Source organism: Sphaeramia orbicularis, chromosome 12 (assembly GCF_902148855.1).
Source record: "Sphaeramia orbicularis chromosome 12, fSphaOr1.1, whole genome shotgun sequence".
NCBI lineage: Eukaryota > Metazoa > Chordata > Actinopteri > Kurtiformes > Apogonidae > Sphaeramia > Sphaeramia orbicularis.
In genome coordinates, this window is record NC_043968.1 from 33,119,968 (window position 1) to 33,143,605 (window position 23,638).

Below are 23,638 nucleotides of genomic sequence, written 5' to 3' on the forward strand. Positions count from 1 at the left end.
TTTAGTATTAGTTTTAGTTTTGTTGTATCTTTTATCTTCTTCACCATCATATTCAAATAAATCCCAGACTGGACCCTGTTGCTTTCTCCCAGCTTTAGTCTCCATGTTTCCAAGTAGAGTTGGGACGAGAAGACGACTGTAAACCACAAGTGACAAGAAGTGACGGACCGTTAAATATCATATGGTGCCAGCAGCTAAAACTGCTTGAGGGAAATAAATCGATTTCGTATCAATCCGACATTGACAAAGACAAAAACGAAGGGAATTTTATCCATAATTTTTATACGTTTTAGTTAGTTTTATAAGCACACAATACTGTTTCAGTTAGTTATCATTTTTCTTTTAATTATAGTTTTTATTTATTTCAGTTAACGAAAATGTGTTTACAATTCTAGTTTTCGTCATTTCATTAGTTTTCGTTAACAATAATAACCTTGGTCTTCATGTTGTTTTTTTCTCTTGTATGTTGCTCCTCTGGCTCTGGTTAAATACAGAATAGTTGCTGGAAGCCACATACTATACCTAAAACTAAATTAGTAGTAGTAGTTTTATTTCGAGCACATAGAATCATCAGATAACAAAGAATCATACAACATGTTCAAAAAAATAAAATAAAATAAAATAAAATTTTTCTGCTCTCGAAAAGGAGTGGGAAGAAGTATAACTTACTGACTCCCACCCCCTTTTTACAAACTAATAATCGAACTAGATCCTCTTCCTTTGCTTTGTTAACACACATTTTCCTCTGTATATTTTTATAATAACACAAAACATCTGTACAAACCATTCATATACACTTTTTTAGTCACCTCACACACAGTCAGATTTGCGTAATCAACCGTTTTAACTATAGACTATAATATTTATATGCACTTTTAATTCAGAGGTTTTGTTATAGAGCATAACTGTTGCAACATAGCTATTTCTTTCTTACGTTGTCATTGTGAATTGTTTAAACAAAGTGCGCAAAAGCCCTTGTCTAATACGTCCTAACTGGAGTGGGTGTATTGTGAATGTGTCACAGTGGTAATCAGTGGCGTCTACACAGTGGCGTGACTCACTGATGAAGAAGTGGCTTCATCATATACTTGCATGTATCAGCTTCATCCTTGCATCTCAAAAAGAAAAAGGTGTGTTGTACGTACTTTGACAAGGAAACTGATGTAAACACCAAATGGTTATATTTGGACATGAACACATAATTCAAACAGGTGATATTTACAATTTTACAAGATAACAGTTAGAAAACAATAAACAATTCAGAAAACTCTGTCACATACGCAGAAGTTCATACAAATACAAAACTTCAATGTAAAGCTATTATGCAGTGCAAATTTCCAGTATGTTTTCATTTTTACCAGTTTTTTCCAACTTGTTTTTTAGCTTGTGCTCCCATCATTGGTGACTCCATGGTCATTATTATGCAGCTTCTTGCAATTTCCATGGCAACGAATGGACATGTTTTATATCCTCTTGTATTATTGAAGATGATGTGGGAGTTCCACCTGGAAATCAAAGACAGTATGTCAGCTGTGTAGCGTACATAGGCTAAGACATGTTGTGTTGACAGTGTAAAGCCACAAAAGAATAAAATGAACCTCAGCCTCGTGTCAGCAGTTAAATAGAATCATTAATTATTTACTGTTGTTGAACTTTACCATTACATTCCACTCCCAGATAATACTAATACTGATGAAATGTTAGTGGTATGTGTTGCTGAGTCAGTGTGTTGGTGCATGTTGTGGTAACGTGTCATATCTGTCTTTATCGAACTGCAGTTTCTATAAATACCTGCACTAAGTGGCAGGAATTTCACAGCTAAGAGACCCTGCCATCTGAGGGCACAGCTGATTTTCCATTCTAGTAATGTGACAAACTAAAGCATTAGGTAAGGTAATGTTGTTTGTTTTCTGTCGATTCAATATGGCGCACACTCAAAATGTGCTTCAATAAATACATCCAGACCAGATGTGTCCAACTCATTTTAGTTCAGGGGCCGCATATAGAGCCCAGTGTGATCTGAGGTGAGCTGGATCAGTAAAATACTAACATAATAGCCTATAAATAAGGTCAACTCCAAACTTTTCTCTATATTTTAGAGTGAAAAAAGTAAAAAAGTTACATAATGGAAAAGTTTACATCTACAAATTATAATCTAAAAAATGTGAATAACATGAAAAACCATAAACAAATTGAAATTTCTTAAGAAAAATGAGGGTAATTTTAACAATTTTATGCCACTTCTAATCAGTTACTCATGTGCATTACGACTTCTAGATCACAGCGGATCTACAAATATACAAAACATTTAGTAACAGGCAGAATATTGTTAAAATTGCACTGATTTTTCTTGAAGGGGTCATATTTTGCTAAACCCACTTTTATTTGTCTTTGGTTCATTTATTTGTGTATTTGGACCATGATAGTTCATACAGTTTGAATTTGAACCCTCCAGGTGCTGCAAGATATCTTTATATTAATTTTGGCAAAAATCGAGTGGATTTCTACAACCTGTTTTAATTCCTGCTTCATTTGTTACGTTTTATAACTACTTACATCACAACATTTGCGCATATAAGGTCAAGACTTTCCACAAACATTTCTCTGAGTACGACATAATTGTTTGTCAGCAGAAGTGGTTGTAGTCCATACTGAAAATATGTCCAAACTTTGAGCCGATTACCTAAAATGTTCAGTTGTCGGTTGTATTAATGATCACATGTGGCTGAATGGGACAGAAAGCACAGTCAACAACCTGGAGGGGGGGTGGAGTCATTTGCATTTAAAGGGCCAGCGCTCAAAACAACCTTTCTGGTGTCATTACTCAGAAATAGGTTTGAAGATGGACCTGTGGAGTTGAATTAATGAAGAATTCAGACTCAAGTATAGCATTTACAGTTTATGTAGACCACAGGGAAATGTTTCAAAATGCATAATTCATTTAAAAAAAAGGAAAATATCACTCCTTTAAGACATTTCAGGTTGTTCATATTTGTTCAGATGATTCACATTTTTTTTAAAATGATAGTTTGTAAATGTAAACATTTTTATGTCATTTTACTTTTTTTACACTAAAACAAAGAGAATAAATTGGAGTTGCCATCATTTATAGGTTAAACGAACCAAGGGCTGAACCTGAACTAAAATCACTGTCAATATCTTCAGTGTAATTTTTGCATTTCACAAAATTATCCGACGGGCCGGGTTAGACCCTTTGGTGGGCCGATTCTGGCCCACGGGCCATATGTTTCACACTCATGATCTAGACCAGGGGTGTCAAACTCATTTTCTTCCGGGGGCCACATTCAGCCCAATTTAATCTGAAGTGGGCCGGACCAGTAAAATAACAACATGATAGCCAATAAATAACGACAACTCCAAATTGTTTTAGTGCAAAAAATAACATTTAATTATGCCAATATTTACATTTACAAACTATCCAAACAAAAAGGATGTGAATAACCTGAAAAAAAAAAAGGAATTTGTTAAGAAATATAAGGACAGTTTTATCAATATTATGCTTCGACTTATCATTTATAGATATGCATTACAGATCAGATCTACAAAGGCACAAAACATTTAGTAACAGGAAGAATATTGTTAAAATTGCACTGAATTTTCTTCAAACATTTCAGGTTGTTCATATCTGTTCAGTTTATTCACATTTTATTGTTAAAGGATAGTTTGTAAATGTAAACATTTTCATAATTTAATGTTTTTTGCACTAAATCAAAGAGAAAAAAATGGTGTTGTCATCATTTATAAGTTATTATGATATTATTTTTCAGTTTGATGCCCTAACTTGCACTTTGCAAATTCATCCTACGGGCCAGATTGGACCCTTTGGCGGGCTGGTTTTGGCCCCCGGGCCGCATGTTTGACACCCGTGATCTAGACTATTACAGTATCAGTACAGTTTTTAATGTACTAAATTACAATTCAGTTTTTAAGTTTTAGAAAACTTCCTGTCTCCATGTTTCTTTTTCAGTATCAGTGTATCTTCCTGTTCAGGGTGAGAATCCTGCACTTAACTGGCTTGGCTGACATTATTGTTGGCTATGTGTCTCTATGGCTGTGAAAGCATTGTGATCATACCACACTGCTGGCTGGTGGTGGGCCGTCCTTTGCCTGAGTACCCCAGCGTAGACACTGAACATACCATCTCAGCCACAGAGATGACTCACACACCACTGGCTCTGTGTCATTCTTATATAAATCAAACCTCCTCCTTGTTCAGTTTGCCTACAGATATCCCTGCAGAAGGCCTTCAGTTTGGCAGGAGTCACATCATTTGATTGCTTGCTGTGGTGTAAGTTGTCATTTTGCACATGAAACCCAAAAAGTTTCACGTGGACAAACTTTGACTCATGAGATGCAACATATAACCACGATATAAGACAAATATGCGTCCATGTACTCACCTTTTTCAGGTTGCGGATGCTGCTGCTGCGTATGGATTCCATCAGCTGGTCGTGGGCTGACCTCATCGGCGTTGAGGGTCTGCTGCCCTCCTCCCCCCTCTTGTCGACCAACACAGGCCTCAGAGCGTTCTTTAGCTCCTTCAGGATGCTGCTGGTCTCATCTTTCCCAGAGTCCTTCTCTTTCCCCTTTTTGCCCTTCTTCCCTTTCACTTTTGTCACTTTCTTGCCACCAGCCTCGTGTGCCCGGATTACCTCTGCGATCATCCTGGTCGGCTTCTTTTTCTCCCGCTGTGGGGGAGGAGGTGGTGGAGGAGGGGGAGGTGGAGGGGGAGGAGGAGGGGGAGGAGGAGGAGGGGCAGGAGGAGTCTTTTTAGTTGCTTGATTGCTCCGAGGTACTTTAGGTGAGGACCATGGAGAGGCTTTAGGCGAACTATAAGGGGATGGAGAAGGTGTTCCTTTCTGGGAAGTGAGAAAAAGACCTGCATTATTTACTGGTTGTTATCATTTATGCCTGAGGTGTCAAACATACAGCCCACCGAACAACAACAGCCCACCAATGGTCCAATCTGACCCATGGAATTTTTGATCTCCAGCAGGTCAGAGCAGTAAAGTAATAGCACCAAAACCTATAAATAATGACAAATCCAAATTTTTTATGGAAAATCTTTGTAAATCCACTGCCATTTGTGAGTTGTTATGCACATCTGTAAATGATAAGATGAAACATAATATTCTTCTTAAGAAATTTCAGGTTTTTGAGCTTATTTACTTTTTTGTGAAAGGATAGTATGTAAATATGAAAATAATGTAATTTTACTTTTTTACTAGAACAAGAGAAAAAAAATGAGTTGCTATTATTTATAGGTTTTGATGCTATTATTTTACTGGTCCCGCCCACTGGAGATCAAATTGGGCTGAATGTGGCCTCCGAACGAAAATGAGTTTGACACATCTGATTTATGCAGTCCATTAGTTGTACATCACTGGCATTTGGCTTCTTAGCTGAAGATGGTGTCAGTTTCTTTCAGAAAGTAGGACTTTGAATGTCAAATGTGAACAGTAGTCACTTACCAGTCACACTAACTTATCAATTTACTTCAATAAATGTGTGTTATGGAACAAATGTGAATACCAGTGCAGTTGTTCGTGGATTAACAGCTCCCTCAGACACCACTTGTTGGCCCTGCTTCTGCTTCTGTTCCTGCATTCGTTTCTGTCTCTGGCGGTCCTGATTCCTTGTGAGGATCCCTGTCATGCTCATCCTAGGACCTGGAAGGTTGAACTGGTATCCGAGTTTGATCAAAGTGTAATTTTCTCTCAGAATCTTCACCATCTCCATCTCCACCTACAGGGGTTAGATTCGAGAAAATAGTCAGAATACAGACAAATGATGAATGAATGCAATTGAAAGTGTGGAAAAACCACCATACCTGTCCTCCACACATGTGCCTCTGGTTGTGGAATCGAAGCTCTGTCAGGGTGTTGTTTCCTGGAAGTGCTTGAACCAGTGCCATCACACCCTTCCCAGTCACATAATTGGACTCTATATTCAGACTGATGATGGATGAGTTCTCCCTCAGCATCTTAGCAATGGCCAAAGCTACAGGGTCATCGGCTCGGGTGTTAGCGAGGCTGAAGACCCGCACATATGTGTTGGACCGCAGTGCCTCAGCAAATCGGATCAGGGTTTCCTATGGAGCAAGTTTTCCAAAACAAATTCCAACCATTATTCTAAGAACCAGTTTTTACCAGGTCACTGCTTTGGTGTTGCACTAGAAAGACCTTAACCCTACTTGTTGATTGAAGCACAGGATAGTGACAAGAAAACATTAGCATCCTCAGTTATTGTTCAGTTCTTACCTTTCTTTTCTTAAACCTAACATCTGGAAATCTGGATAAGTTAAGGTTCACTTTTATTGTCCTCACAGGGAAATTCAACCTCTGTATTTAACCCAACAAAACTCAAATACAAGGAGCAGTGAGCTGCTACGAGATACACCGACTCCAGACTTATGCCAGCACAGGAGAATTAACCTAGCATACATGCTTTTGATGAGAGGGGAAACTAGAGGAAACCCACACAGAAAACATGCAAAGAAAGGCCCTGGTTAGAGTGGGAACCAACCAGTGTTTAAAGCTGTTACTATACTTGTCACTTTTACACAGAGATCCCAAAAAAAAGGTGAGATTGTGATCCCACCTTATTTCCACCATCGACCGATTTCCACAGCCAAAGGAGTAACAGAGGTGAGACAGGCTGGACTTTTACAAAGCGGACCTATGTTCCGGAATCAAAGGGGCAGTGAAGCGTATAGTGTGACATATAACTTGCGCGTGGGAAATACCCCAAGCATAGCGGTGTTCCTAACCTCTCTAGAGTCTTTCCGCCCATCTTTCACCGTTCCACAAATGTTAGCATGGATACTGTCCTCCGCCCGAAGAGACAACAGCTTACAAATCTTGGCGTCTCCCGGTTCGACATCTTTCTGGTCACATTGATATGTTTGTTTACTGTACACGGCCCGCACTCATTTTTAAATCCCCCCAGTGCAGGGGTCGCATACGCAATACGTCATCAAAACGTCACACCTTGGTTGCAGAATGAGAGGTGTTCCTTTTACATAGCGTTCCGGAATCATGATTCCACCTTTATCATGGCTCTGTTACTACCTCCAGAGGTGTTACAGAGGTGGGATCAAATGATCCACCTTTTGTTTACACAGAAGTTGTTCTGGAATAAACGTGAAATTTTCCTGGAACAGAAGTGCTGTGTAAAAGGGGCTAATGACTCAACAGTCCTAACCCCTGTACCACCATGTCATGCGTTCTAAGTGAATTAAAGTCATCTACAGCGGTTGATGAGGGTCAGCAATCCCAAATTATTCACCCTACAGTGCAACTTGCCATAGATTATAAAATTGTGCTGTGACAGTCTAAAGATGGGGATCATTTTTGTCAGGAAAAACTACAACCATGTGGCCATTATTTCAACCTGTGTTTTGGGTTAATAGAAACTTGGATGTGATGGTGACATGACAATCAGTCACATTGTGAATTACTCAGAGTGCAATAAACTACTCTTACAGTTGCTTAGCTTGGGTTACTGAACAGGTAGCTATCATACATGGAAGTAGTAGGCCCAATTTTAATATTCTAAGGAGGGTTAGTTCATTATTTTAAAGCTCAAGAAAGACAATTATAGACAGGTCATTTGAAAGGTGTGACATACTCCTGGGCTGTTACTGATCATTTTTGGAAATTTTTAATGGAAAAGTATAAATTCTGTCATGTTGAGCCCAAATGTAAAGGAAATGAGTTTCTCCTCAAGGCTATGAAACAGATTAGAAGTGTTGTGGTTGACAGGTTTTAGTGTACAGATAGTTCCAATACAAATAGCAATAAGTATATGCTCGACAGTGTGAAAATGATGACAAGGTTACTTAACAAACTGGTGAGGAAAGCCGGTTCAGTTCTAGGCTGCAGTCTCCATCCAGTCGAGGTGGTGGGGGACAGAAGAATGACAGCGAAGCTGTCATCAATCATGGACAATGTCTCCCACCCCCTACATGAGACTGTAAGAGCCCTAGAAAGCACCATCAGTGACTGGCTTCTTCACCCACGCTGCACGAAGGAGAGATACCGCAGGTCCTTCCTTCCCTCTGCTGTCAGACTTCACAACCAGTCCTGCTCCCATTAGATCAATGCACAATGTGTAATAACAACCCTCCCTCCACTCCACTTATGTTATTCAATCCGTATTTATATATTTATATATATATTTATATATATATATTTTTTTTATATTTATAACCGTTTGCACTACATCATATCGAACAATATTTGCACTCTCCTTTTAAACACTTTTTTATTCAAATTTATATGACTGTTTTTATGTGTATGTGTATGTCTGTGTATGTTTTTTTTATGCTGCTAACAACACTGCGAATTTCCCCATTGTGGGATCAATAAAGGAATATCTTATCTTATCTTATCTTAAGGTCTCAGAGAAGTTTGAGAATCACCGTTCCAGAAGACCACATACTACCTTATTCAAGACCTGATTTTCAAATAAGCCCAATACTTTCTAAAGTTTCAATTGTCAGCCAGATTCACATAGATACACCCAAGTTTGTCTTGTTTGTCTGACTTTTACTATTACATTGGTTTGTTACTTTGTTGAGAACTCCGTCTTCATACCTGTGAGATGTCGTCAATGTTGTTAAGGTTAACCTCTGTAAGTTCAGGATCATTGCTGAGGACTCGTTGGAGAGCCTCGTCCACAACAGTTGGGTTTCCAGTTGTGTTGGCATCAGCAAGCGGAGGGGGAGGAGTCAGTCTCATAGGCTCCACCCTCTGAGGCTTCAATAGCATTGAGGAGTTGGCTTGTGTTGTCAGGGAACCAGAGTCCTTTGAGGCTTCGGGTTTTTTTTCATTGTCTTGTTCATCTTCATCTGACTCCTCTTCAGTTACTGCTTCCTCTTCTTCCTCACTCTCTTCCTCCTCTTCTTCCTCCTCCTCTTCCTCCTCCTCCTCCTTCTTTTCTTCTTCTTCTTCCTTTTGTTTTTGATGTGTTTTCTGTTCTTTCTCATTTTCGTCATCTTTTTCATCTTCTACTTCACTGTTGTGGTCTGTCCCAGATTCTTCTTGTTCTTCATCCTGTGTTTCAGTTGACATTAATAGAGTTTAAAATACTATCTGACCACTGGGTTTCACCAATATAACATGGATTTAACTATGTTGAATGAAGGCAAATGTTTCAAGATAGAAAGGAATTTTTTACATGCCTTTACTTGCTGTTAATATTTCAACTGACTCATTATTTTCAGGCATTTAATAACCAGTCTTGATAGTTATACGACTTCAGAGAATGTTTTAACTCTTTTACATTGTACACATGATAGGTACATCATATTAATGGTATCACTAACCAGTTTGGGGCTTCCTCCAGCGATCTCATCCTCCAGCAGTTTCCGAGTCTCATTTTCCCAATACTTCATAAGGGCTTCTCTGCTGAAGGTGCCCGTTGGGGTCTTGTCGGTCTGGTCTCTCTGTCTGAGACCTATGGGCACATTGGCATCAGGATCGATGTCCGCCAGCTCCTTTTCCAACTCAGCAAGCTCTTCAGGGCTGAGAGAAGCCAAAAGCTCGTCTTCATCAACATCTTCGTACTTACTGAGCTCTCGACGGTACCCGAAACAGCTCATGGCCAAAGTGTGATTATCACAGACCAGAAGGTGTTAGTTTAAAACACTAGAAACACCACTTCTTCAGTTACATGTGACCACGAATCACAGATAGATATTCCAGCAATAGACAAGTCTCTGGGAAAAGTCCGAAATGAGGTTGTTGGACATCCAAAAACATGAAGCTCATTGGAGATTCAGAGTCCAATCAAGATGTTTTTCCATAGAAAGGTATTTGGACAAAGTGGACTCTATTTTTCAGAAGTCTTGGTCCAGTCAAAGGGTCCTTTTGATCAGAGCCCAGGCTAGTCTGAACTGGATCTATCTTGGCTGGCAGTGTTACTGTGAGAGTGTTTGAATCACTGTCCTCCCTCCTCTAATCTCCCCAGCTGCTGCTCAGGCCTTAAGAGAGGGATCAGAGGGGAACGTACCAAAGTGTGGGCCCCATGATGCACCGTCTTTTTTGGGAGACACTGCTCTGAGAGACAGAGCCACAAAAAGCCTGTGAGCTCAGAGACTGTGACCTGTCAGCGTGCCTCCCTGCCGAGCCTTTGGCTTTGTTCATGGCCAAAAAAGACCAACTGGACAAAAGAAAGATACACAGCTGTGATAATGTATGGACCAATAAACAGGACAAACCTGATAAACATATTCCATATGTCAACAGGAGTCGGCGCCTTCTCAACTGTATTTTTATGTTGATCATTAACAGAGATAGGCATGAGGAAGGCTAGCTATGGCATGAGAGGTAGATTAATTTCATCTGTGACTTTCAGATAAAGGTATGGTTATTGTGAGCAGAGCACCACATTTTTTCTTTTCAGGTTTTTTTTCTATAATAGCCAATAAATTATTATTCTTAATTTTGATGTCCAGTCTGGCACAGAAAATTTTTAAAAAGTTGGTGAAAGTATGAATATAAGGAGTTGAAACAGGTCATACTTGTCCTAATCTTATCTGTCATGTGTCATATCGCAGCTACACTCAACCAGCCCCAGTGCAAAATAGTCACATGATCTAAAGTAACAACTGACAGTGACAAATTACAGGCTTCTAGGTCTACACATCAAGTATTGTTATTCTGCAGGTGTGTATGTTATCCAATGAAAAACTGATTTTTTTTACTTTTCATTCACTAACTGGTTCAATGTAAATATAGTATGTTGACATACAGTAGGTGACGGCCATGAAAGTACAATTTATCTCCAGTTGTTCAAATAATATATCATCCACAAACCCTTGTGTTTAAGGTTTTCAATCTTTCAAATAATTTCCAATGAAAATAACACACTAAAACATCTCGTTTTTTATTACATTTTAATTACAACATAATAATTGTGTCACAAATTCATTAAATAAACTACTTGTCAAATATTTATCCACCTCCATTTTTTAACAGTAAACGCATACCTAAAGGCAGCACATAGAGAGAATAATAATGTAGTCTGCTCTCACCCTTACATGTGTTTTGACTTAGATTTCTACTCTGAACTTTCTCTCCAGTTACAACTTTACTCTAACCTTAGAAACAAAATGATCTGTATCCATGACCATCAGTCTGGAACTGTCTTAAAACACATTTTCCTATGGGTCCTACAAAAGGAAAAACAAGTTAAAAAGACTATATCTTCTCATTGAAGCCAAATCTATATTAATTGACCACCTTCTCAACCTGATATAGAGCTGTATTTTCTGTAATATAAAGAATAAACAACTGCATTTAAAGCCTTATTTGACCAGAGACTATGTGTTTTTGTACATATTTCAGGAAGGATTTGGTGAGTTCAATGTTCTCAATACTCCATGTGTCATTGTTTTGAGGGGATGTCAGTCATGTCCAACTGTATCCAGAGACACTTTGGTCCGAATCCTCGGAAGTCAAAAGTGATCTGAAAAGTTCCAGACTCCCATTTTAGAATTAGTCTCAGATCATCAATAGTGTGCCACTGTGGAACTTCAACAATGTCTAAATAAGAAATGATAACACGTGTGTGGGTGTGTTTACAAGGCTTCTGTTTTGTTCTGCATTCAAGTGCATTAATGATAGTCATATTAAACAATCACACAATACACAAATAAACTAGAAAAGCACTCTGAGAGCGCAGACCTCCACCAAGGCAGATCAGTGTCCCCCGTCCCCCCCCCCCCCCCCCCCGATCACCACCAAAATTTGAAAGTTTGTTCCTCGTGCGAGGATCAACATTTCTGTAAAATTTTATCCAAATCCGTACATAACTTTTTGAGTTACCTCGCTAACAGACAAACAGACAAACCCCGATGAAAACATAACCTCCGCTGTTACAGTTGGTAATTACTGAATGAAATAAGAACAGTAATATTATAACAAACATGAACAGAAAGACCATCATTTGCTTGTAAGGCATAACATGCTGTATTTTCTAAGGGATAAACTAGGATTAAGCTAGGAAGACTGATTATCCCAAATGTGTCTGTAATGGACATGAAACATTGCTCATGATAAATGATTACATTCTTAAAGAAAAGAGAGCTTTAAAGTGTTGAAGCCTAAGGGGAAACATCAGAACTGCAACCAAACATTACTGACAACCTCATACTTAAAACAATGAAATATAGCATATAAAATTTTAAGGCAATTGCAGAAAAATATCCATCTTAAATAAGTGGCTAGTGCTCAGTGCTTCAGTCCCACACATATAAAAATGTGTTTCATGTTGAGGAAAGGTGACCATCCAGGTCGTACTCTCTGTAGGTCAGATAATTCTTCAGTCTGGGGGGAAAAGGGACATTATTCATGGCCTGTAGATTATTCAGTGTTTTTTGGCAAATGTGACTTCTGATCACCAGTCGACACAAGTGCTGCAGTGACCGTGGACTACCTGGGAACACACACCCAAAATCATCTTTCACAATCATGACAAAATACATCAATATTAACAGGAGGCTGGGTCAATATAGAACTGAGGGACTTTTGAAGTCTATGGGATATATCTTGCATACATCTTTATTCAAAGTAAAAAAAAAAAAAAAAAAAAGTTATATTTTTATTTTCATTATGATCATGTCTTTAAAAATTCCACAATTATTTAATTATGGAAACAATCACTTATTAATAAATGATTAATAAATGACTAGATATACTAAAATGTCAACTAAATAATCATCCAAATTTAGTAATGACCACCGTCTACTTAGCTAAACAATAATAAAATGAGCTTATTTAAAAAATTTGATTGTGTTCTTTTTATTAAGTTGAAATAATCATTACAGATATTTCTAATTTGGCAATATATCAAATTATATATGGAAATAACAAATTGTATCTATGTCTGAGAAATCACTTTCAACTATGTTACCCATTACAAAAACACCACTGAAGGAAGTTTGTTAATTCCAGATCACATGACCTGCTCCACATGATGTAATTTCCTCCTGAAGAAAACACCATCAAGACTCCAACATATGTTCTTTTTCCTCTTTCATAGTTATTTCATATAAAGTAGTGTTGAGTCAAGTGTGTATTTATTGCATTCTTATGTCAACAGTGTTACTACAATATCTTTATAAATAACTTTTAATTTCAATTTTACTCAGTTGTACATATGATATGTACAAGAATCTTTCTATAAAAATCCCATGTTGTGGTTCTGTTGATTTTAGGCCTGAAAACAGCAAAAATGTCAACTCTACCTGCCAAATATGTTACCCTGTAAAGGGAACTCAAAAAGTCCCTCAATCATATATTGACCTGGCTGATTCTTTTACTTAGAATGTCAGAAATCTCCTCCCATTCTGGTCTCTTCTCCAGAATACGTCTCAGGTTGGGACAGATGTTGACATGGCTCACGTAGTCCAGGAGCATCCTGACCACACGGCCCACCAGATGTGTCAGCCATGACACAGCCACAAACTCACAGAACTAAAAGAAACAAAGGAACTACAATATGATTTCTTGTATAAATGCTTATTATCAGGCTCCATGTTATTGTCTATTGTGGATTCTGCTGTAGATAAGGACACATTTCTTACTGAGATGGCATTTGGCTGACAGTAAATCTGGTAGGCTTGGTTATGGAGGTCAATCCAGGTACTGTCCAGTTCTTCACTGTTACCATGACAACACTGAAAACACCTACCAGAGACAACGTTGCTATTGGACAAATATTGAATGCAGTATGCAGTAAAACTCAATGTTTTACATCTTGTTGATTTTTATATAATTTCCAGGAGACACACCTACTTGTAAGCATGATATCCACTATTGAGAAGCAGTCGCAGCATAACATGGTCCTTCAGCGAGTACTGCAGGGCTGTGGGGAACACGGTGTTACTGATAACTCTGAAGTAGCAGTTCACCTCTGCTCCGTAGGACAGCAACAGTTTCACCAGCTCATACCTTGAAAGAGGCAAACAGAGCCTATGAAAAGTTCAAATTTAACATGCATTTTCCCTCCATCTAATATTGTTTGTACTGTGTTGATTATGACGTCTACACAGGCCACACCTCTCAGCCCGTATAGCCACAAGGATACATCGTAACGGATCCAGATCAGTTCTGGCTCCAGCTGCGAGCAGTATCTCAGCACAGGTCATGTCGCCGTTGGAAACAGCAAAGTAAAGTGGAGTCCTTCTGAGATCTCCATAGTTCTCTGTAGCGTGACATCAATGGATAAGCCCTTCAAAGTGCTGGTTTGATCTGCAATTTACCAGAGGCACTTCCCCAATCCAAGATTAAAGAGAATTTGCATGTTTGACAGGATATGTTTGCACACTCTTATCTGCACAGACTATGCTTTGTCATGTGTGTATGGAAATGTACATATAGTCTAGATCAGTGCTTTTCAACCTTGGGGTTGGGACCCCACGTGGGGTCACCTGGAATTCAAATGGGGTTGCCTGGAATTTCTAGTAATTCATTTAAATAGATAAATGAATAAATAAACTTACTAATAAAAAATATATGGTGAGTTGATCGAGACAATCCCAATCCATAACAGACATGACAAACTGTGAGTCTGAAACTGAAGCACTGTGGTTCTGTTTATCTTTCAAATGTTCATTGTGGTCAGTTTCAGATGCTGCAGCTCTTTCATAATTCATAGTTTGAGTTCTTGTTTGTTCAGTATTAATTGTCAGCCTTGTAAATCCAAGCTGGACTGACTGTACATATCCTGACCAAGGAAAATCAAATTCTTACTTTGTGCAGTAATCTACACCTGGCTTTTCCGCCTCCGTCCATAACAATATACATTACAGAGACTAAATGTCCTCTAAAATTAACCTTTATTTGCAACATAGTATAGCAAACTATTACATGATCAAAAACAAATTAATTTTAGCAAAAAAATGTCTCAGTTTTGAATGTCTGGGGTCACCAGAAACTTGTGATGTTAAAATGGGGTCAGGAGCCAAAAAAGGTTGGGAAGCACTGGCCTAGATACTGTGTGTGTATTAGGATGGGTAAGATGCACAGACCAGATTTCCCTACAGGGGATAATAAAGTGCATTAACCTTTAACTATTCATGCTTAAGATCATGTTCATGTTTTCGGGCATGTAAATGAAACTATTGTGCTGTTCTTCTGTCTAAGATTGTCTTGATTGTTGATTTTTCTATTATTATTTATGTTTTTCTTGTTCATATACATTGTTAAATTTCATTCCATATTCAGAATAAATCACTAAATCACAATCACATGTTACTGTACACAGTTTTGGTGTTAACACATATGAGTGGGTCGAGGTCTTGATGTTGAATGCATCCAGATGTAACCCTACCAGAAATGTGTTGGCCTAACAAGGCATTGACACTGAATCCTTTCTGAATGAGCAGCTCCAGACACTTAACCTGCCCCCCGTCAGCTGCTGAGTGGACAGGGTCCTGGCCTGATAGGCGGATGGCTCTCTTTGTGGTGAGGGGGATGAGAGTCCTCAGGGCTCTACAGAGAGACAGAGAGGCAGAGACAAACAGGAAGAGCGACAGGGAGAGTAACTGTGAAAAACAAATGAAAAAAAGAGGTCAGCGAGAAAAATGATCATTAGATTGTGGTTTAGCAACAGTGTTAGTCAGAAACAGCAGTGAAAAACAGTGATAAACAGAAGGTTCTTTGTGGAAATAAATACAGAGAACAGACAGTAGAGCTGTGAAGCAGAGAGGGGGACATGTTTCAGCCTACAGTTTGATCAATTAGGCTGCTGAATGGAAGGAAAAGAATGTTAATTTCTTTCTCTCAGCAATTATCCTCCATGTTGAAATTCAGACCATAATTGTTTTTTGTGATGAGAGTGTTGCTATATGTGACTGGGTGCATCCAGGTCAGCTCACAGTATGTGTCCCTCGTACGCTGCTCGGTGGATGGGCAGCTGGAAGGCATTGCTGGCTACATTTGGGTTTGCACCATGTTGCAGGAGCAGCTCAATGCAGTCCAGGTTTCCATTTCCTGTTGCATCATATATGACTGTGTCTCCATTGGTGGCCTGGGCATTCACATCACCACCTAGTGGTACACAGAGGAATTACAACACTGACTGTAAAGACTGGGTGAAAGTTGTATACGCAAACATGAGGATGCAGGTGATTGTCACTACAAGCTGAACTTAACCCATTAAGACCCAAACATCCATCAGTGACCAAAAGCATCTACTGATCTAAACTGTTTAATACCTGTTCATCCACCAATCCTATCAATCCATGTAAATAATTTATGTAAAATACAGTTTGCCATCTTTTCATGGTCATCAGATATGACCCATTTGGACGTTCAGAGGCTCTGTAGTTACCATGGAAACAGTCATCGTCAACAACATTGATTCACCAGTACAGCCCAAGGAATTGGATCAATGATTGTGGCTGGAGATACTAGGTTTATATTCAGCTACTGGTTTATTGTAGTTTAGCAGAAAGTCAATTCATTGTCATTTACCAGTACAAAATATATTTCAATAATTTGACAAAGTATAATACTGATAATTAACATTACAGTAGCAGCAAGTGATGAACAGGAAAGGCATTGATCGGCCTATGGCTTTCACTCATGGCGCAGCACTACAAAAATAAAAAAACAAACAAAAAAAGCCAATAAACATTGCCATACACACATTAACTCAAAATTAACACTAACACCACAACCCTGCTGAATCCATGCACATAAAAATAACACATTTTCAACAACGTGCCCATTACCCACAATGCAATGTGGCAAACATACCACAATATTTTACTGAAAAAGTCACTTTTTTTTCAGTTTTCTCTGTTTTTGGGATAATAACCTCCAACTTTAATCTGATCTTTTATGAACATCCATATGATCAGTAAATTAATATTGGAAAATACTGGATTTTCACTGGAAAAAAGCAAAATACAAAAGATAATATTATAATAAATGGTGACAAATCACTTAAGAAATGTTAAATATAGAGAAATAAATTATGTGGGAACTAACACAAAAGTAACACTGAGTCTTTATGGGCTAAATCTGTTTGAAAATTTTACCATGATGTATGAGAATATCCAGAACTTCAGTGTTTCCATATTCAGCTGCAGTCCCCAGAGGTGTCACCCCATGACCATCTCTACTCGTTACTTTGGCTCCATGTCGAAGGAGCAACATCACAATAGCTGGACAACCCACCTGGCATAAGGAGAAAAATTATAAATAAAAGGTAGAACAAAACCCCAGATCCTTCATACCCTGATCCTCTGATGCTCCAGTGGACTGTCACTCACCTTTGCAGCTTCATGGATGGCTGTCCACTTCTTCAGACAGATCTGTTCCACAAAGGCCCCACCCATAATAAGAGACAAGACCATGTCATAGGATTTCTGTCTCACTGCTGTAAAATATAAACAGAGGAAAACACGTCAAAAATCAGAATGTACTGTGATGCTTTATTTTACAGTTTAGTTGCTTTGTCAACCAGCAAGAGATAAGATTTCTATCACATTAGCTCCCCAAAGGAGAAAACAAAGGTCTTCTCCTGTGAAACCACTCCTTCCAGTTTGAGTTTGGAATGTAGACACCCTGTCTGCACACATGACCTGGTCCAAAACTTTCCTTTTTTGACACTGTTTGAAATTGCATCCCTTAGTTATGCTGCTGCAGGCTGGGAATTTCCCATAATGCACTTGAGATGTGTCCTGAGATTGTTTTGGTTAAGATATATAGTTCTGTGCAAAAGTCTAAGGCCACCTCATGCTATATTCCTCATATTTGTCAGGATTAGATTAGATTACATTACATTACATTACATTACATTTAGTGATTTTTTCTGAACATGCAATGAAATTTAACATATATGTAAACAAGTAAAATTGAAATAATTTATACAATAATGATAATACAAAATAATAATAATAATAATAATAATAATAATAATAATAATAATAATAATAATAATAATAATAATAATAATACAACAATCAACAATCAAGGCAATCTTAGAAGGAAAAACAGCACAATAGTTTCAGAAGTGCAATTTATTTAATCCCACCCCTTCTCCATAAAATATTAATAATATATATTTATGTCCCTCTTCCTTTTACATTACTCTTTAAAATAAATAAATAAATAAATAAATAAATAAATAAATAAATAAATATATATATATATATATATATATATATATATATATATATATATATATATATATATATACATATATATACATATATATATATACACACACACACACACACACACACACACACACATACACATATAATCTTTTACCTTTGCATTTCTTAATTGTGCTGACAATATATAAATAAATACATAAATAATGAAGAATTGAAAGAAAGAAATATATACATAAACAACAGTGAACATACAGCAAATGTTAATAACTCTCATCCCTATATCTTGTGAAAAACATTTTTAAGTGTTTTGAACTGTTTTATGTTAGAACATTCCTTGTGCTCCTCCCTCAGTCAATTCCATAATTTAACACCACACACAGGTATACTCAAACTTCTTCTAGTAGTGCTCAGGGTTGAAATGAGCATACATATTTATTTATTGTTCTCTTTTCTTCAGAGACAGTATATGCACAGCCTTACACAAAAAACTGAACTAAATGGGTTTTAAAGTTTAAAGGGTCTAAGTGTCTATTTAGAGTGACCCCTGACCCCATGACAACAAACAACACAAAGAATTAGGAATGTTTGACATGTGTTGGATAGAGCTCTGTCATTCCTTTCTTGGACTGTATCATTTGCTGATGATGCTCATAATCTTTTAAAGGATGGTAATATAATAATATAACTCATGATTGAAATGTATCAGACATTTTCATTTGAGATAGTGTGAATGAGTATCTACCCAGCAGCAGAGGGGACTCGTTCCTGTCATTAGTGTTGTGAGGTGAAGCTCCGTGCTCCAACAACATCGTGACGTTTTCCACCAGACCAGCCTCAGCGGCTAAAGTCAGAGCTGTGTCCCCGTCCCCGGTCTGTTCCTCCAGTGTCAGATCCGTGGATGAACATACCACTTGACAAATGAGGAAAGGTTGAAGATGAGAACATTTTCAGTAAATCTGTTGTTCTTCTTTACTGATATAATCTTGCAAAATACTGTAGCTCAGTGGTTTCCAACCTTTTTAGGCTCGTGACCCCATTTTAACATCACAAATTTCTGGCAAAGTGAGAATTTGATTTTCCTTGGTCTGGATATGTACAGTCAGTCCAGCTTGGATTTACAAGGATGACAATTAATACTGAACAAACAAGAACTCAAACTAGGAATTATGAAAGAGCTGCAGCATCTGAAACTGACCACAATGAACATTTGAAAGATAAACAGTACCACAGTGCTTCAGCTTCAGACTCACAGTTTGTCATGTTTTTAATGGATTGGGATTGTCTGTCAATTTACCATATATTTTTTTTTATGACTAAGTTTTTACTTTTATTTTTATCAATACTAGAAATTTCAGGCAACCTCATTTGAATTCCAGGCGACCCCACGTGGGGTCCCGACCCCAAGGTTGAAAAACACTGCTATAGCTGCTTTAATGAGTGTTGTTTAATCCACATTTTTACATTTGGAGACAAAAGAACTTGGTTGCAGATATTATAATAACGTGTGATACAACTCTCACCCTGCAGCACCAGATGCAGGATCTGAGTCTGTGGGTGTACAGCTGCTGCATGCAGAGGCAGCCAGCCCTTACTGTCTGTGTCTGTGAGGGCAGACACACAACCTGACAGCTGCTGCAGCGCACACACATCACCTGTGGAGACACCACCCAGTTCAATACAGAACAAAAACAGGGAAGTGTACGTTCATGCATGTGCTGCACACACAGACATAATGAGGTGTTTGCGTACACTGAATACATGTTCAATGACAACTCTCTTTTATTTCACCCTTTTTTAATAACTTGTGCAATAAATGGGAGCTCACCTTTATGAATGGCTGCCATTATCTCTATACACTTTTCACTGGTCGGCTCCTTCCTAATAAAACCAAGAAGAAAAATAAGATAAGACTTCATTCATCCCACTGTAGGGAAATTTCACAGTTAACAGCAGCAACATAGAACAGGCAAGTGCAGAGAAAAAGTGAAAATATAAAGATAAAATAAGAAATGTGGTATTTATGTAAATATTTCTATGAATAAAGAATTAGAATTAAAAATAAACATTATTTACATATTTACATCATGGGTGCACATACACCTGGTGTGATGTGGGGGTGTGGGGTTACTGGGAGCTGTGGAATTGCTCCTGTAGTTTATTATTATTGAGCAGAATTCATTTATTTTGAATAATTTAAGACAGGATTTCCTGATAATAAAGATATAATAAAGACTCTTAATATTTTACAGCATTTGCACATTCATACCTGTTTGTTTGTACTGAACATGAGAGCCTGTAGGAATCCCGAATGCTCTCTCGAATGGCAAAGTCAATAAACTCCTCATTAATTCCTTCCTGTTCAAAGTCATCCATGCCTACATCAAAGAAAAATGACAAGACACCATTACCAGTGGTGGACTGTAACTCAGTACACTGACTAAAATATACATTTGTATTTTATTTCAGTAATTCCATTTTCTTGTTTTTTTTTTAAATTAAATAAAAGTACCTTTACTCCACTACATTTTGGAGGAAAATATTTGATCTTACTCCACAACATTCATCACATGTGAGCTCAGTTGTTGGTGACTTTGTAGTCGCAGATTTTACCAGCTGTAACTTTAAAGATGAAAACATTAATGCATCAATAATTATAATCCAGAAATGGGTCATTTGTACGGAAGCGCAGAACTACCACAGAAGTAAAAAAAAAAAAAAAATTAAATAGCGTTTCTCATTATAATGTAATACTTTTACGTTCAAACTTGATAAGTTTCTCATTTTAACGAGCTAAGTTTCTCATTGAAACAAGAAAATTATCTCAATTGAATGTGATATTTATTTTGTTAAAACAAGAAAATTATCATGTTAAAAAGTGTTTACAAGAGACCTCCCATGATGCCTCAGTCAGGGTATGTTAGGGTTAGCCAAACGACTTTTATTTACATCTCATTCAGAGCTGCGGCACGCAGACTGGAGACTGGATCAGACGGACAGACAGATGGAAGCCCCTATAGACACCATATAGACGAACATCAGCAAACTGCGAAATGACAACCTAAGTAGTAGCCCAAACATTATTGTAACTGCACAACCTGGGACATTCTAAAACGCTTAACAAAAAAAAGCTTACTGTAGCTTAATGCCTGAGAACAGTGATTAATCATCACCAAAGTTGGTGTGTACATCTCTGGTCACGCCCACTTTCACCTCTGCACAAATCACAACGACAACCCCAGTTTTATGGATGTTGTCCACGTTAAGCTTTTTATTGTCCATAGGCGCACATTATAGAGAACAAGCTTAACGTAGCTCAAGGTCTGAAAACAGTGGTCAATCATCACTAAATAATGCATGGGTATCTCTGAAGCAGGGATAGGCTCCAGCATCCCCGCAACCCTCTAGAGGATAAAGTGGATCAGAAGATGAATGAATGAATGAATGAATGAAACCAAAACAATGATACTCTAAGATTAAACTATGTTCAAATGTGCTGTGATGTACTGTATTTGTGTAACTTGTCTGATGGAAATGCAGTGGGAATTTGGAAACAACATATACTTGGTTAAAGTACTTTTACTGGTTTGTAAAAAAAAAAAAAAAAAAAAGCTATTACAAGGAACTGTGGAAAGACAGAACCACCAGCAAAGGACCAATGGATCACAATTATAGAAGGAATACATACAATGGAAAACATAACTCACAAACTGCGACTACAAGAAGCACAAATGGACAAAAAATGGAATAAATGGACTGATTACAGAACCAGGAATGATGGAAGGACTGAATAATGTGAATGTAGTGTTGTGTAATGTACCCAAGCAAAGTTTGTTTGTTTGTTTTTTGTTGTTTTTGATGACTATGTGTGAAAACAAAAAGATTAAACTATGTTAAGTTATTGTTTTTTTAATGTGAGCCCATGTCGGGGGAAAAGGCTTAAAGGTGGGGTATGAGATCTTAGAAAAACAGCTACATTTTGAAAATACTCAATTCAAATGTCCAAACCCCTTTCTTCAGACATCCCCCCCGAAGCCACGCCTCCAGAGTACTGGCATGTGCAATACTTGTTCCTGAGGGTTCACGAGCGCTGCACAGCAACAATTCACCCGGCTCTGGCCCCGGCCCTGGCTCCAACCACAGCTCCGGCCCCGATCCATGCATACCTCATTCAGTCTCCTCCAACACCCCCGCTCTTACAGAACAGCCCCAGTTCAGACCTACCTGACTAACATTACATTTCCTAGTGATTTATGTTAGTGACAAAACAGCTTACTGGTGAATATCCTAATATAGCTAATATAGCCAAGCTCTGGCTCTGGCTTCATTTCCTGTACAAGTGCTCCAAGCCTCTGAGAACGCATGATTCATGTATGAAGAGGGGTACACACAGAAGGGGGAGGGGGGAGGGACAAATGGCAGTTGAGTTTGATAGACATATCACCGTTCAATCATTTCGAGTGGGCGCTCAAAATGATTGGATGGTGTTTTTTCAGTCCTGTCCGTTCCACAGGTGACAAATTTTTATTTTTTTTGTGTTAGAGAATTTAATTAATTAGGTGTAATCTGGGTGTGAAGGGGATTTTAAGCAATATAGTAAAAAAAATGCTCCAGGAAAAGATCTCGCACCCCACCTTTAACGTGGACAGAATCCATAATTCTGGAGTTTTTGTTTTGATTTTTGCAGAGGTGAAAGTAGGCATGACTAGAGATGTCCACATGAACTTTGGTGATCGAAAAACACTACTTTTTTTTTTTTAACTTCTGTGGCAGTTCTGCTCTTCCGTACATTTGCACTTTTACTGATGATATAGTATCTTCCTGAGACCCAGCAATGCATTTTCGTCCTCTGTAGGAGACAAAAGTTAGACAGTTTTACTTAACATATGCTGTCCATTACAAAGGACATTCCATTAAATAAATAAATAAATAAAATATTTTAAAAATGTATCTGAAAAAACTGTTGCATTATGCAGGTTCCTATCAAGACAATTGTTTAATGTAAAAAAGCTAAAATTTTCACTTTCCTGGGTCTCAGGAGGATATTTAAAAGTACTCGTTGACACTCATACTTTGGTATGTTTACTGGTGTACATCAGTAATAAACTGTGATATTGCTAGTACTTCCTCCAACACTGAGAGGTACATGTTTTTAGCATTTCAGTTTGCAACATATGTCAAACTGTCAAACACTACCCAGTTTGTGTTCAGCATGTAGCCTGGGGTCATACAGCGGAAAAAAAAAAGGAGCATGTGTGGAAAAACAGGACTCATTGTCTGACCTGTCACCTCTGACCTGCTTTAAATGACCTGACTCAGACTACCCCTGTCACATTTAAGTATTCCTTCCCTCTTTTCAACTCTGGCACTTTTATTGACCTACATGTTTTTTCATTTAACTTTTCAGTTCACAACATTAGTCAAACGATACACCTCCGTCCAGTTTGGGTTGGACCACAACCCCAGGCATGCAGTTTATTTTCA

The 23,638-nt window shown here is 38.0% G+C and overlaps 2 protein-coding genes across 2 annotated transcripts; both read right to left on the reverse strand.

Moving 5' to 3' along the window:
- Positions 1-714: 714 nt before the first annotated feature.
- lmod2b (leiomodin 2 (cardiac) b) lies at positions 715-9,973 on the reverse strand. The gene is made up of 6 exons (XM_030149458.1): positions 9,350-9,973; positions 8,619-9,077; positions 5,852-6,112; positions 5,554-5,766; positions 4,422-4,880; positions 715-1,505 (listed from the first exon to the last, which is right to left on the reverse strand). The coding sequence occupies exons 1-6, from the start codon at positions 9,623-9,625 to the stop codon at positions 1,479-1,481; spliced, it is 1,695 nt and encodes a 564-aa protein (XP_030005318.1). The 5' UTR covers positions 9,626-9,973; the 3' UTR covers positions 715-1,478.
- Positions 9,974-11,858: 1,885 nt separating this feature from the next.
- asb15b (ankyrin repeat and SOCS box containing 15b) lies at positions 11,859-21,147 on the reverse strand. The gene is made up of 14 exons (XM_030149457.1): positions 21,048-21,147; positions 20,424-20,532; positions 19,983-20,035; positions 19,678-19,809; positions 18,900-19,067; positions 17,309-17,415; positions 17,075-17,213; positions 15,908-16,079; positions 15,361-15,521; positions 14,088-14,232; positions 13,824-13,979; positions 13,613-13,715; positions 13,349-13,502; positions 11,859-12,462 (listed from the first exon to the last, which is right to left on the reverse strand). Exons 1-14 carry the CDS (start codon positions 21,052-21,054, stop codon positions 12,293-12,295), a joined length of 1,776 nt encoding a protein of 591 aa, XP_030005317.1. The 5' UTR covers positions 21,055-21,147; the 3' UTR covers positions 11,859-12,292.
- Between the last annotated feature and the right edge of the window lie 2,491 nt (positions 21,148-23,638).